Source organism: Camelus ferus, chromosome 33 (assembly GCF_009834535.1).
Source record: "Camelus ferus isolate YT-003-E chromosome 33, BCGSAC_Cfer_1.0, whole genome shotgun sequence".
Lineage (NCBI taxonomy): Eukaryota > Metazoa > Chordata > Mammalia > Artiodactyla > Camelidae > Camelus > Camelus ferus.
This window is the reverse complement of record NC_045728.1, coordinates 18925630-18940298: the sequence shown is the minus strand read 5'-3', so window position 1 is coordinate 18940298 and position 14669 is coordinate 18925630. Positions and strand designations below refer to the sequence as shown.

Here is a 14669-nt window from a genome sequence, read left to right as displayed (position 1 = left end):
TTAAATAATTTAGGTCCAGGGCATATTCCTACTACAAGAGTAAATGTGCAGACTCTGCTTCAGAAAGTTTCTCAGTTGCACACGTCCAGACCTTGACGGACCATCAGTGTGGTTAGGTTTGCCGCCCTTTTTATTCTTACGTAAGTGTTGCTCCTTCAGAGTGGTTTGTGGGATTGAACTTAACACATACGACTTTATATCGTTAACTTCCAAGTATTTCTTTCTGTGTAATTTTATTCTCTGGAGGGAGTTCTAATTGGTTCTTACAGTTTATTTGACCATATTTTTCACATCTGTCTAACATACCTTTAAAACATAGAGCCAGCCTTTGAAGTCACTGGCAAGATGTCAACAATCCTTCTGTATCTGATTTGTAAGGATTTTTTCCCTAACATTTTTTATGATAGTTTCTGGGTCATCCTTAATCTGTGTTCAGCAGACATTTTGTTTCATTCTTCTGGCATTTCTCACCCTCACAGTGACATTTCCCTGCTACCACCTAGCTAATAGGACTTGTTCTCTAATAGCTTCACATGTTTCATCCTCTTAATTAGCCTGTAAATGCTTTGTAGCTAGATCGTCTGTACCAACACTTTCAGCTCTACTCTCTACTCATCTCCCCAACATTAATGTCATAGGCATAGAGAAAGGCACTGAAATATCTGGATTGATTAATGGGTGGATGAAGGAGATTTACAGAGTAAAGGAGAGAATCCTAATGATAAGCAGCTATGTAATTGGTCCTAATAGCTTAAATGACACAAGAGGTGACAGCATAGATGGTAGGAGTACTGGAAGGATCCCAGCTCAGACAGTGTAATGATGATGGACAAGAAGGTGGGAGTACCTCGAGAGATGCCGAAGCACCTTAACTCAAAGACAAGGGTTCAGAGGGAAAATATTTAAGCATGACATGAAAATTAAAATAGTTTTAATTTCGGGCACAATTAGTAACTCCGCATTAGCAGAGATTGAAAAGAATTAACAGACTTGTCCTAATTTGTCTGTGATCACAGTATAAGCTAGGGTCAGATCAGTGTGATCGACCTGAATCAAATTGATCCCTTGGTTCTAACAGTCCAATCAAGTTATACAGAATGACTCTGACATTGGGAGAGGTGACTCAGGAAAACTACCTCAAAACAAATTTAATGTCATTTAGCTGAAGCCCTGATGCATGGACTCTCCATAGGATGGACTTGACTGGACTATGGTTTCCCAGCCTCAGCGTTATTGACATTCTGGCCCAGGTGGTTCTTTGTTTTGGTCGTGGGGGGCGGGGGTGCTGTTGAGGTGATTGTAGACTGCTTAGCATCATCTTCTACCACCAGCACCTCCCCAGTTGGGATAACCAGAAGTATATTCAGACATTGCCAGATATCCCTCAGGGAGCAATATGTCTCATGGTTGAGAACTGCTGGACTCAACCCAGGATGGCGGTGTGTGTTACTAGTGTGTGATCTCCCCACGCCTCATCCAGCGTGGGCTTGTTTGCATTCCTTTCCGTTTTAGCCCTGGCAGTCCTTCTCAGACAGGCTCCATCAATCACTTGGGATTGGTACACAGGATAAAAACCTAGTTCTTGGTATCGTCCATTCTTGGACCAGAAGGCAGGGTTTAGGGTAAGTTACACGTGAGATTTCTATGTATGCTCTAATTTTTCCTTCTCTCTTGAAATTACCTCAATGGCAGTGAATAAAGATATATATAAACTAAAACCACTTTGCTTTGGATGAGAAAATGTATTCACAAGTAAATTCGTATTTACGGTATTCACAAGTATATCCGTATTTACGGTATTCACAGGTAAATACTGCTAGTGCTGTTTATCCTGTATTGTTCCTGCTTTGCTACATCTTTTTTTCTTTGCCTCTCATGAACATGAGTAAATGCTAAGATTTTGTGATGGCAGCTTTAGAGGATCCTCCTGGCGTGTTCACAGGTTTTATTTGCTGCACTGTTTGTAGCTTCTGCTCAACAATTACAGGAACAGCTAGTGTTCCAGCCTTTGGTCATCCTCTCTCTCTCTCTGTAGGTTATTCCCTGGGTATTGACATAGTGTTTTCAGATATGAGTTTATATGAGACTGGATATACCAAATAGAAAGTGGCTACTCGTCCCAAAATAACTAGTATGAGCAGGTTTCTTTGAAGTTTCCTTTGGGTGTTTCTTTTCCTTCACTTTGGTGACATCCTAGACATTCACCATGAGTAACGCTTTTGTCTTTCTACATAGAAAGACACTTAGTAGGAAATAGGCAAAGGAGAGCCAGATTTAGTGGAGAATGACTGGATTTGGGGCCAGTAATTCCTCCTCAGGGAGATAGGATAGGGTTTTAAGGAGTGTGTCCCTCTGTCCTCCTCCTCAGCTCGCGCATAGCCGCAGTGGCGTTTAAGTCATCCCCTGCCCTCCATAGAGTGATCAGGATTGGCATCTTGAACACTGAGTTTCCAAAGAGATTCTGACATACAAGCTTCAGCTCCTGTAAGCTAGCATGGCGGAAACAGAGTTCTTGCTTATACTATGGCGCCAGGGACAATGAAAATTAGACGACCTTGAGTTCTATTGAGGAGCTTTAAGAATGCTGCCGTGAACAGCTCCGTTTATCCTCAGAAACAGAGCTGAGAAGTAGGGGGAGCGAGTAACCTGCACATCGTGCGGCAGGATGCGAGCTGGCCGGTTGGCAGCGGATGTGCAGACCCTGCCGGGGGCTCTGGGCTTTTGTGCGCTGGTTTTGAGAGCAGGTGTGGAAGGGAGGGCTTGCTTTGATGCTCTCCGCTTTCTTTTCTCATCTTCATCCACCTTACAGATTGGTCCAGGCTGTGTTTCACTTTGTGGCTTTCATTTCTGATTCCTCCTTTGGAACTGAGGGCTTAGCTTAGGTAGAATTAATATAAGATGTTAGGATTAGCTGTTGTTGTTATTGTTATTAAAATAGAGACAGGACAGTTTGGTAGGAAATCTAGCTCTTCGTTGCAGTGGACTTTGTGACATCATAGAATTCATTGGTCTGCTGGGAACTACACCCAATCCTGTGTTCTTGTCTCTCATGAGTTTTGATACAGACTTTTATACCTTCTGAGGACAGAAGGCCTCAAATATTGCATGTAATTATCTTTTGTGCTCATAAGTGATTTTTCATTTCTTTATCTCCCAAATAGTCCCTATAACGTAGTTGTACTGCTTTCATGATAAAAATATTTTGACAAGCTTCTGTGTGTGGTGCCAAGAACTGGAGAAAGAGCTCTGCGTTACTTAAACCACATTCTACCTATTTAACAGTTTAAAATATCCACTTGATCTGTAGTCTCTGGCTTTCTGTCATCCATTCTTCCAACTAAGAATTTTTTTAGGCCCTATCTTGTGTTAGGCGTAATTAGTGCAGGTGCAGAGGATAAAACAGTAAGCAAAAAGAAAAACAAAAAGCCTTTCCTGCTTTCACAGGGCTTTTAGTTCTCTGGAGGTTACCGACGGCTAAGCAAGCAGTGACAAAACAATGTGATGGTTAAGTACCTCGATTTGTGCACTGGGGAAGCCGTAGGGACGGGGGTAGCTGAGCACAGAAGGGACGGGCCTGACTTGGGCTTGACAAACCAGAAAGAGCTTCCTCAAGGGAGTGATGTCTAAGCTAAACCTGAAGTCAGTGTAAGTCTTAAGTGTGCAGGGAGCAGGGCAGTTGCCCTTCTAAAGAGTGTGGCCTTTGAAGTGAGACAAGTTAAGCTGTTCTTTCAATAACAGCGTTCCACAGCCTCACAAGCTGAGAGGGATCGGGCTCCGAACGTGTACTGTAAGATTAATTTTTGTATATCTAGTAACATTCATCATGTTTGGTTTATGGCCATCTTCATGTGAATTGCTAATGATGTGAAAATTTGCAAAGTATTGAAAACGATGAATAAGAAGCAGCTGGATGTTCCAGATATTCATTATCCAGTCAGATTAAGTTTTTAATATTTATAATCTTAACCTTTTTCAAATAAAAAAGGGAAAGAGAAAAAGGCTATGGTTAGGCTGTTACTGCCTTATATAAATCTCTTCTCCACAGACCACAGTCTCTGGCTAAGGCCAGAGACTTTATAAAGAATTCTTTATAAAGAATTGATTTATGGTGGTCTGTTTGGTAGATTACTCTAGGTGACATAAGACCAATTACATCTATAATTTGCACCAAGACTGTTGGCATAATTTAGATGCAATACTGTTTCCCGTACCGAGTAAACCGTTTCGCATCTAACGCCCTTAGCTGTTGTTTTGCACAGTCTGCCACGGCTCTGAATCAAAAGGCTGATCGAGGATTTTTGTCTGTTTCTCCATATCCTTAGGGGTTTTGTTTTGTTTCCTTTTAGAAATCTGCTTTATATGAATTTTCTGTTTTTGAGTGAACTTGCCTGTCTCTGAAAGTTCTCTCTTACCTGAAGGACATGAGCCACTTCAGTCTATGTGGTTTCTCCTAGTGTTGGTCCATGACATCTCTTCAGTAAACTTTGTTCATCAGCCACTCTTCTTCCGAGACGTTACAGTCAGCTCTGTAATATGTGGAAGACTTTCACTTGAAGAAATGTGTATGAAATCAAAGGTGAATTTGGGGTGGGGGGGAGGGGAATTCCCAGAAAGCATTTTCCTTTCTTAACTAGTTTTGGTTGTGGCTGGGTGTGGCGTATTATGTATTTTATATAAATTGGTGGAATTATTGGTACTTAATAGAGGGGATGATTTTTTAAAAGAGATTTTTCTTACTCAGAGTCCAGGTGATTGATAAAAGAAAAATAGTGTTGGCTGCAGCTTTTACTTGCTTGACCCACTGTGGATCTAGCTATGGGTGGGAGGTGTGGAAGGAAGTTGGCTCAGCTTAATGACACACTGACTTTATTGTGTGCCTGCCATCTTTCCTTGTACTCTCTTTAACTTCAAGAGATTTATCCCTGATTCCAACATGCCTAGCAGCTCAAGAGAAACTCTTGATCATCTCTTCTTATTTGTGGAGGAAGAAAGAGAGGGAAGAATAAAGGGAGGGAGAGAGGGAGGGAGGGAGGATGGAGATCCTGTGTGATACTTAGCATGAATGGAGAAGCTTCCAAGGCAGCGGGTTGGGGAAAGGCAGTATTATTTGTCTTGGGACTCTTACAGGAAAGGTTGCCACCCATTGAGGAAGAAAGGCATTATTTTCTGGGGTGAGAGTTTAGGATGGGGAGGACATATTTTGAGAAATTTGGGGTTTAGGAAGCTCCCAGCTTGACCTTGCAGGTTTCTGCTCGTCTGTCATTTAGCCACGCATTGAATACCTGTCACTCAATGACAGCGGTGAATTTGTCATGTTTGCGATGTGCTAGGATCTCTAAGATTGGTGAATGGCTTGGGAGGCCATGAGGCCAAGATGAACCATTTATCAAGGGTAATGAACCACTTAGTAGGGTTCTCTTGGCTGCTGCCCTGATTGTGGCTCTTTGTTTTGACTGAAAAGACTGTTGAGAGGGGAGAGGGTATAGCTCAGTGGTAAAGTGTGTGCTTAGCATGCACAAGGTCCTGGGTTCAATCCCCTGTACCTCCATTAAATAAAATAAATAAATAAATAAATAAATAACGTTAATTACCTTCCCCTTTCCCCAAAATTAAAAAAAAAATTTAAAAAGACTGTTAAATAAGACTTTTTTTTTTTAATTGAAGTATAGTCAGTTTACAATGTTGTGTTAATTTCTGGTGTACAGCATTGTGATTCAGATATATATAATATGTATATATATATTCCTTTTCACATTCTTTTTCATTGTAGGCTGTTACAAGATACTGAATACAGTTCCCTGTGCTGTACAGTAGGACCTTGTTGTTTATCTATTTTATATACAGTAATTAGTATCTATAAATCCCAAACCCCTAATTTATCTCTGTACCCTTTCCCTTTCCCCTGGTAACTATAAGCTTGTTTTCTATGTCTGTGAGTCTGTTTCTGTTTTGTAGATAAGTTCATTTGTGTCTTTTTTTTTTTTTTTTTGATTCCACGTATAAGTGATGTCATATGGCATTTTTTTTTCTCTGTTTGAGTTACTTCACTTTGACAATCTCCAGGTCCATCCATGTTGCTGCAAATGATACTATTCTATTCTTTTTTATGGTCAAGTTGTATTCCATCCTATATATATATACCACAACTTCTTTATCCAGTCATCTCATTTAGGTTGCTTCCATGTCTTGTCTATTGTAAATAGGGCAGCTTTGAACTTTGGGTGCATGTGTCTCTTTTAGTTTTCCTCCAGAATTATGCCCAGGAGTGGGACTGCTAGATTATATGGTAAGTCTATTTTTAGTTTTTTAGGGAATCTCTGTACTGTTTTCCACAGTGGCTGCAACAAAGTACATTCCCACTAGCGGTTTGAGGGGTTCCCTTTTCTCCACACCCTCTCCAGCATTTATTGTTTTTAGGCTTTTTGATGATGGCCATTCTGACTGATGTGAGGTGATATCTCATTGTAGTTTGATTTGCATTTCTCTGACAATGAGCAATTTTGAGCATTTTTTTTATATGCCTATTGGCCATTTGTACGTCTTTCATTGAAGAAATGTTTGTTTAGGTCTTCTGCCCATTTTTGATTGGGTTGATTGTTTTTTTGTTATTGAGTTGTATGAGCTGTTTGTATATTCTGGAAGTTAAGCCCTTGTCAGTCACATCATTTGTAAATATTTTCTCCCATTCTGTAGGTTGTCTTTTTGTTTAGTTTATAGTTTTCTTTGCTGTGCACAAACTTATACGTTTAATTAAGTTTCATTTTTTTTTTTTTTTTGCCTGTATTTCTATTGCCTTGGTGGACTGCCCTTGGAGAACATTGCTCAGATTTATGTCAGATAATGTTTTCCCTATGTTTTCTTCTAAGAGGTTTATAGTGTCTTGTCTTATAAATCTTTAAGCCATTTTGAGTTTATTTCTGTGTGTGGTGTGAGAGAGTGTTCTAATTTCATTGATTTACATTGGCTGTCCAGTTTTCCCAACACCACTTGCCAAAGAGATTGTCTTTTCTCCACTGTATATTCTTGCCTGTTTTGTCAAAGATTAACTGGCTGTAGTTGTGTGGGTTTATTTCTGGACTCTCTGTTCTGTTCCAATGATCCATTTGTCTGTTTTTGTGCCAATACCATGCTGTTTTGATTACTGTAGCTCTGTAGTATAGTCTGAAGGAGAATGACACTTTCTTAGGACCATCCTTGAGAATGACACCATCCTTTTTTTTCATTTCACATTGCTTCATGTAGAATACATTACCATTCCCCTTTTAGAATATTAGGTTGTACCCATGCTTAGGTTTTTAGTTCTTATAGTTTGGTGTTTGTTTCCTTCTGTTTTTGCTATTACAAGTAATAACAGATGACTTTGTTGAAGATTGGATTTTCTCTCTTTTGAAATCATTTGAAGGACTAGTGAAGAGTAAGACTAAAGTGTACAACTTAATTTTGCCAGATAGCTAGAATATTGAGGACATGGTTGGGTAGGTGATGTTCTTGAATCTTAAAAACTAACCAGTAAAAGTACTTTGAGAAAAGTTAATGTGCTTTGGAGAGCACAAAATGTTTTATATACAGATTAGCATTGAGAAAAATACACAGTATAAACCCAATGTGTATATTAAAAAATATTTCTTTTTAATCTGGGAGAAGAGAAATCATTATGTTTGTCTTCTAACTTGCTTCAGAGCAGAGGTTCTTAACCTGGACTCAATACATGGACTTTAGAGGAATCTCAAACATTTTGAACTTGTATGCAAAATCATGGTTCGAGTATGCTTGCCATCCAGACACTCCCATGTGTTTATCTGGGAAAAGGGTCATGAATTTTCATCAGATTCTCAAGTGGGTTTTTTTGAGACTGACGCGCTGCCTACTGCACTAAGGAGGCAGGTTCAAGTGGGTTTTTAAACCAAAAAAAAAATAGAGGTTGGGGGAGCTCAAATGTTTTGCTCATCTCAAATGGTGTGTGTGTGTGTGTGTGTGTGTGTGTGTGTGTTTAGAAGGAAACGTGTGCATGAATCAGCAGTGTGGCTGGTGTGTGTGTGTGTGTGTGTTTAGAAGGAAACGTGTGCATGAATCAGCAGTGTGGCTGCAATCCTCTGCCTTTTGTTGCCTTCTCATGACCCCCAGCCTTTTCTGATTATTAGAATTCCACTCTCGCAGTTATGTTTGTAATGAACTCTGAGCCAATCAATCTTTTCTTTGAGTAAATTGGATTTTTTTCACGGGGAGGAGGAGGTAATTAGGTTTGCTTGCTTGCCTATTTATTTATTTATTTAGAGGAGGTACTGGGGATTGAACCCAGGACCTCGTGCGTGCTAAGCATGAGCCCTACCACTTGAGCTCTACCCTCCCCCCTTGACTAAATTGTTTTTACAAGTCTGTTTTCTAGTACCGAGCAGCGAGAAAGGAGACGTTAAGGATATGATACATTTTTAGTTCCATTTCTATATGCCATAGCCTTCACCATCAGAAGGAAGCCGGGCAGACTTTATGGAATGTACTGCAGTAATTAATCTTCATTAGGGCTGTGGCCGTGGCCTTGTAAATGAAAATGTATGCTAAGGGGAAAAGTCTCTGGCACAACATATTTGAATACCAGAGTGCAAATACTTAAGGAATATAGATATAAAGATTTTTGAGAATTTATATCGTTTATGTAATTTTGAAAAACATATGCAAAGCCAAAATTGAGAACACCAGGAACTTTTTGCTAATAAAAACAGGACTGGACAGCAGACAGGAGCCTGTGTACCCACAGCCCGGACCCAGTGCTGTCAGGGTGCTCCCATACATGAAGCTCTCCTCTGTGACTCTGTCAGAGCTTGAGTTAGAAGCGAAGTGTTGAAACATGCCTTCTTTATTGCAGTAGTGATGCTTCTCAGGACTTGGAGGAACATGATTTCTGCCATTCAGATGGTTGGATGTTTGTTGAATGACTCCTTTATTCAGGTTGTCTTCAGAGATAAAGAAGACAACAAACAGCCCCAGAATTCAAAAACCTAACAATTTAGTAGACACAGGAAGAGCTCTGTACAAAATTACTGTAATATCATTCAGAATGAGTACAGTGAAAAAGGCATAAAGTGGAATTGTATAAGGTGGAATCTGAGGAGGAGGGGACATTTAAACTGGGTTTTGAAGGCTAGGGAGGGTTTAGATAGTTGTAAGACAGAAAAGGGAATTCCCAATGGAGACAAAAGAAGTTGAGAACTTAGAGCATGTTCAGGGAATAAAATGTAGTCCAGGGGAACAGGGAGTACATTAAAGAGGGAGTAATGCTAAATAGGGTGCAGACGCAGGCCTACGCCCAATCATGAGAGTCCGCAAAGATTATACTGAGTAATAAGAGAAGGCAGTCGCTTGCAATGTTGATGAAGAATTACCAGAGTCAAAGTGTGCTTTACAAAGACTCCGCCTTTAAGCACATTAGGGTTGGTGAGAATGGGAGGGCTCTCACATGGGAGACGTTAAGGTTTAAAATATGATATTTCAATAAGAACCTAGATTTAAGAAAACTGGTTTTTAACTTCTTTTTTTCGTGCTGGATAGCTGGCATGGAAACCATTATTGAACGGCTTCCTTAGAAGCCCAGTTTGTAAAGCTGAAAAGTAAAACTATTGGGAACGCCCACAAATTTCTCTGTGTGGTCGGTGGACCCAGTTCTCAAGTCTAGAACCACGACTTCCAACATTTCCATCATCACAGAGAACTTTTGCTTTCAACTCCATTGGTCCCTATGTTTTGAAGGATTTTTGTTTTATAAAAAAGTTAATGTTTCACATTTATTATTAACAGAAGCATAATTTCCACTTCACCCAAGCTTCTGAAGTGTCAAATATTTACAAAGTTCAGTTAATATAATTCCAGCCAAAAGCAGAGAAATACTAGAACTTAGTCTGGGGCACACAGTTGGCAGGTGTTTTGAAATGCTGAAAATAATCGATGACCCGTCTATTGTGACCAAAAAAAAAAAAAAAAAAAACTTACTTTTTCCCATTTTTCCATGTATTCAGGACCCAGATTGAACCTTATTTTAGCACACCTAGTCTCTGTGCTTTGAGCTATGTGAAATTATAAAGAATAAATGTAATTTTTCTTTGCCCAGAACTACTTTTCCCTTCAAATTTGTTGATTTTTATTGCAAAGAGTAATACAAGCTTGTTACAGAAAAACCAGAAGATACACATACCAGCAAAAAGAATATTTGAAAAAAATCTTCCAGATCGTATTCTGTGCAAACATACATGCAGCCTTTTTAAACAAAGTGTTTTCTTGATGGAGTTCATGATGTAGTCAGCAGGATTCCTGTCCTTTTAATTCCCTCTGAGAACCCTATCTCCCTCGCGCCCAGCCTCTTCCTACCCACCACCACCATCATGGAGCTCATGATTTAGTACTCTGGATAGGGTGAGAGAGAAACGGCCTCTTTGGGAACGTTTCGTACAGCTGGGGAAGCTGGGCATCCCAGGCTAGGAAGCTCTTTCTTGGCCCTGAGCTGTGCCGCCTTGGAGGAGGGGTGATGTGAATAAAAGCAAACTGTTCCATATACCCTCTCCAGATGTGTCCAAACCCATGTTTTTTCTCCCTCTATTGGTGTGCTGGAACTTCTCCCCTGGAGGCCTGGACGTCCATGAAGGCTCGCTGGTCTGTGGGTGGTTGTCTAAGACAGTGCTGTTCCACGGCCAAGATGGACTGGGGGTGGTTTGTGGGTCAGTGCAGGGTCACAGCCAGGACTGAGGTCTGTATGCCTCTTACGGGACACATGGTTTCAGGGGTGGGGTGCTTGTCTAGGGCCTCCTGGTGTGCAGAGCTGGGTCTCACAGCTCCCACAGCGGCACTCTTGCCCGTGGACAGAGGCCACGCTGCTGCTGTTGGGAGGGACATCCACAAGGCTGCCTCATTCAGCCACGTTGCTGACATCAGTGCCGCACCATTTAGAAAAGGCCTTTTCTGAAGATATCATGTTGTGACCATATTTTGACTAAGTGTTTTCCAGATTCATTACATTATTCCCTTTTGGGGAAACAGCGTGTTTGCTAGATTCATAACATTATCCCCCCTTTTGGGTAAATCACCTGGAGAATATCTAAATTATTGTTTAATAATTAATTAATTATACCAATCACCACTTATTCGCCATGGAGGGTAGTGTAAAATACCTTTCTGAATTCTGAACTAGTCCACAAGCTGCTGATTGTGAGAGTATTTTCCGTCTACATACATTTCCTGCCTTTCCTCTGTTCCCCGAGCCGGCCGTTTCCCGCAGGGAACATAGCGCACAGCCGCATGTTAACAAAGGGCGCGTTAGTAAAGCCCGCCAATGAGGCCACTTCTCTGAGATGCACTTGAAGTATAAGCAGGGCAGAAGTCAGTAGTAATTTGTTCCCGATAAATCATGGCACTCTAAGCCAGTGGAATTGGCACCAGACTGGCCATCTCAAGCAGATTAGGACTCAATGCTTTTTTTTTTTTTAAGGTCCCTTTCCAGTAAGAATAACTTTCTTTGCTGACTGAATTTCCATCAGAGGAACCTCTTCCGAGTTTGTCTCTGTAGGCACCCTTTTAAATTGCAGTCATCTGTGGCTTAAAATAACTTCCTGGCGCTGTCTAGTTTGCCTGTCCTCCAGAGCTGAGAGTGGCTGCTGAGTCAGGGCACTGGGCGTTTCTGGGAGGGGAGTGGGGAAATTATTTACAGTTTCGCTTCAAGCTGGTCGTAACTGGATCTGCCGATTAGGCACATTCACTTGGATATCCAGGCTGTCTTCTCAAGGAATAGTAAAGTCCATTGGAACTTGAGCATTTATTCTCATTTGGAATAATTTCTATGTGTGGAACATATTATAATATTCCTGTGATGATTTTTTTTTGCTCTTTGTTATGTAACCTCAGTATATGAATTTACTCGAAAGGGAGTAGTGTACAGGCAGAAAGGAAACTACTGTGTATGAAGCGCTGTTATGTTCCTGCACTTACGTAATTTCATTTAATTCTTACAGCAGTTTTGCTGAGTAAATTGTGTAATCCACATCTTTACAGATAAAGAGTCTGAGGCTTAGACATGTTGGTTCATCGGCCAGGGTCTGACCAGTGCTCTCTCCACAGCCAGTTCTTCCCATGACTGCCATCTAAATGTTGATATAGGCGCGTCAACTCAAAGCTTTCAATAGCCTGGCTTTGGGGCTGAATTTAGAGTCAGATAGATCTGGGTATGCAGTCTGGGCCCAGTCGTTTAACCTTTCTTAACTTCATCGTAGAATGAGGCCAGGGCTCCCCACACCAAGGATTCTCATGAAGATAAAGGGAATCTGTGTAAAGCATGTGGCACATTCCAGCCCCTTAGTAAGCCCTTAATAAATGGTTGCCACTGTCATTGCTAATAGATGGATTTTTTTATTTTGTTGTCAACTCTTATCCAACAATAGGGCCTTCTTTGAACATGATGGTCGTATCTCAGAATGTGTTGAAGACGTTTTACTTTGTCTCCCAGTTTTAATGTATCAAGTTGATTTTTCTCTACCTTCAGAAATTAGCTTTATTTTTATGGTCTGTGCCTCAAGTGTGTGCAGAGTACTGCAGTAATATTTATGTTTTCTTAAGGCCATGTGTGAGTCTTAGGTAGAGACTTAAATGGGCCACATTTACTTGATGTCTTAAGTAATTTGTAGTTTAACATTTCAGGTTCTGTTTTACTCGCAATCTGTGTATCACAACTTAATGCGACAGATATTAGAATCGGCGCCTGGTATCCTCATAAACAGGCAGCTCCCTAAAGGCTAACCTGACTTTAAGCAGAGATGGTTTGATGTGGCCCAGGGAGGAGCCAGTCTGGAGCCAGACTGTGAGCCAGCTGGTGTCCTCAAATTGTGGATACCATACCAGAGCTTCCTAGAATTACTGTGAAGATTGGATGAGACAGACGGGGTGTACAAGTACCCTGCACGCAAAGTACAAGCACCCTGCCTGGTGTGTGTCAGGCCCGCTCCTCCCATCCGTTAGTGGGAAGGTGGTTGCTTACAGGACCCTGATTTCCTGATGTTGTTAGTCTCTTTCCCCCTCGGATATCACATCACTTTGTCAACTGTCTCTTAGTGGTCATTTTGCCCTGTTTTAAGTGTTTGATTTCATAATAATGGATTTAATTGTTTACAAAGTAAATCATTGGATTTGTTCCCACCAGTGATACCAAGAAGAAGCAGGGGATGAGGAAGAGGAACAACCGTGAAGTGGAAGACGTGGGACCCACGGGTCAGAACAGAAAGAAGAGCAAGTGGGAGACCTTAGAGCCTGTGGACACGGGCCTGTCGTTGGCCGAGGACGAGGAGCTGGTGTTACATCTGCTCAGAAGTCAAAGCTAAACACTTCCTGCTGGTCTTCGCCTGGAGACCTCTGGTCATGGTCATGTGGACAAGAAGTTGAACAAAACGGCTGGCTTTGAGCACCCAGGTAACATGGGTCCTGTGCCCAAAGGTCCCCGGCTCCAGACGGGAGCAGTCATGCCTCTGAGCCCCTTTCACAGGCCGTCCCAGCGCAGACTCACAGCGAGGGTGGATTATGCAGTTTCCTGATCGCGTGTGCCAGCATGTGCTCTGCTAGATTTGATCCATGGGTTCCTTCATCTTCTCCCTGGAAATGCTCCCTTTGTTGTGCTGGCAAGTGCTGAAGACCTCGTTTCTTTTTAGAAATTCCTGTCTTGCTTACCATACAGAAGTTTCTCTGTAATGTTAAACCAGATTGCTCATGATTTTGATGTATTTAATATCTCTAAGGAGAAAGGGTATGATGGACCAACCCTGAGAAAAAAATGAGTATTTTTGGATTTCCGTGATCAATAATAAACATATTTCCTATAAAATACTGATGTTTTCATTGTGTCCAGTAATATGAGAGCATGCTTAAGGGAAGGGTCTTGAGCTTGCAATGCTTGGCCAATTCCTGAAACAGATCTTTAAATTAGCCTTCCTAAAGATACCACTTAGCCCACACTTGCAGATACAGTAGCCGTTTATAAATTCTGTAGCAGTCCTGAACCTGCAGGCTGTGATCTAAAAGCTAGGTCTCTAAGCGAGCATCCCGTAGCCTGTGGGTCTTCTTCATCAGGCACCCAGAGCCAGCTCCCAAGAACAAGTAAAGGGCAGAACAAGACAGAGCCCTTTTGGTGACAAATGACTGTCAGATTCTTCATGGGGAGAGAAATCGGGGCCTTGGCACGAAACAATGATTTGACCGTAGATCTGTCATCTCCGTATTCTCTCCTTTTCCTACTTTCCACTCCAGGCACAAACAAAAACCATTTTTGGGTAACTGGCGCCAATGACTCACGAATCCAAGGAAGGGATGTGCACAGCTACTTCCCTCTCAGCCTAAGTCCATATTTGTCTCTGAAAAGTTTCTCCTACTTTCGAGTTTGGTGTCCTCATGACCAACACAGGCATCGCCCAGTCATCAGAGCGAGAAGCTTGGTTCTCCCTTTCCCCGCCCTTCTCTGTCTCCACAGCTCTGCCTTCAGAGCTCGGATCCCTACAGTGAGCTCCCGGCCGGGCTCCGTGCTCCGGCCTTCCGCGTTGTCGGAACTGCCTTCGTAGCGCAGATCTGAGCACGCGTCTAGCTTCTGTTCCAGTGCTCAGTGTAAAGCACTGCAGCGGCTGGTTTACACGCCTCTGCCCTTGTTATCT

At 41.7% G+C, this 14669-nt stretch overlaps 1 protein-coding gene across 1 annotated transcript in view; it reads left to right on the top strand.

Moving 5' to 3' along the window:
- Positions 1–13851, top strand: part of DDX10 (DEAD-box helicase 10) — a 214185-nt gene extending 200334 nt beyond the window's left edge. Inside the window, exon 18 of the mRNA XM_032472750.1 lies at positions 13175–13851. Within this exon, the coding sequence (XP_032328641.1) occupies positions 13175–13352 (178 nt within the window). The 3' untranslated portion in view covers positions 13353–13851. The remainder of the gene's footprint in view (positions 1–13174) is intronic.
- Positions 13852–14669: the final 818 nt, after the last annotated feature.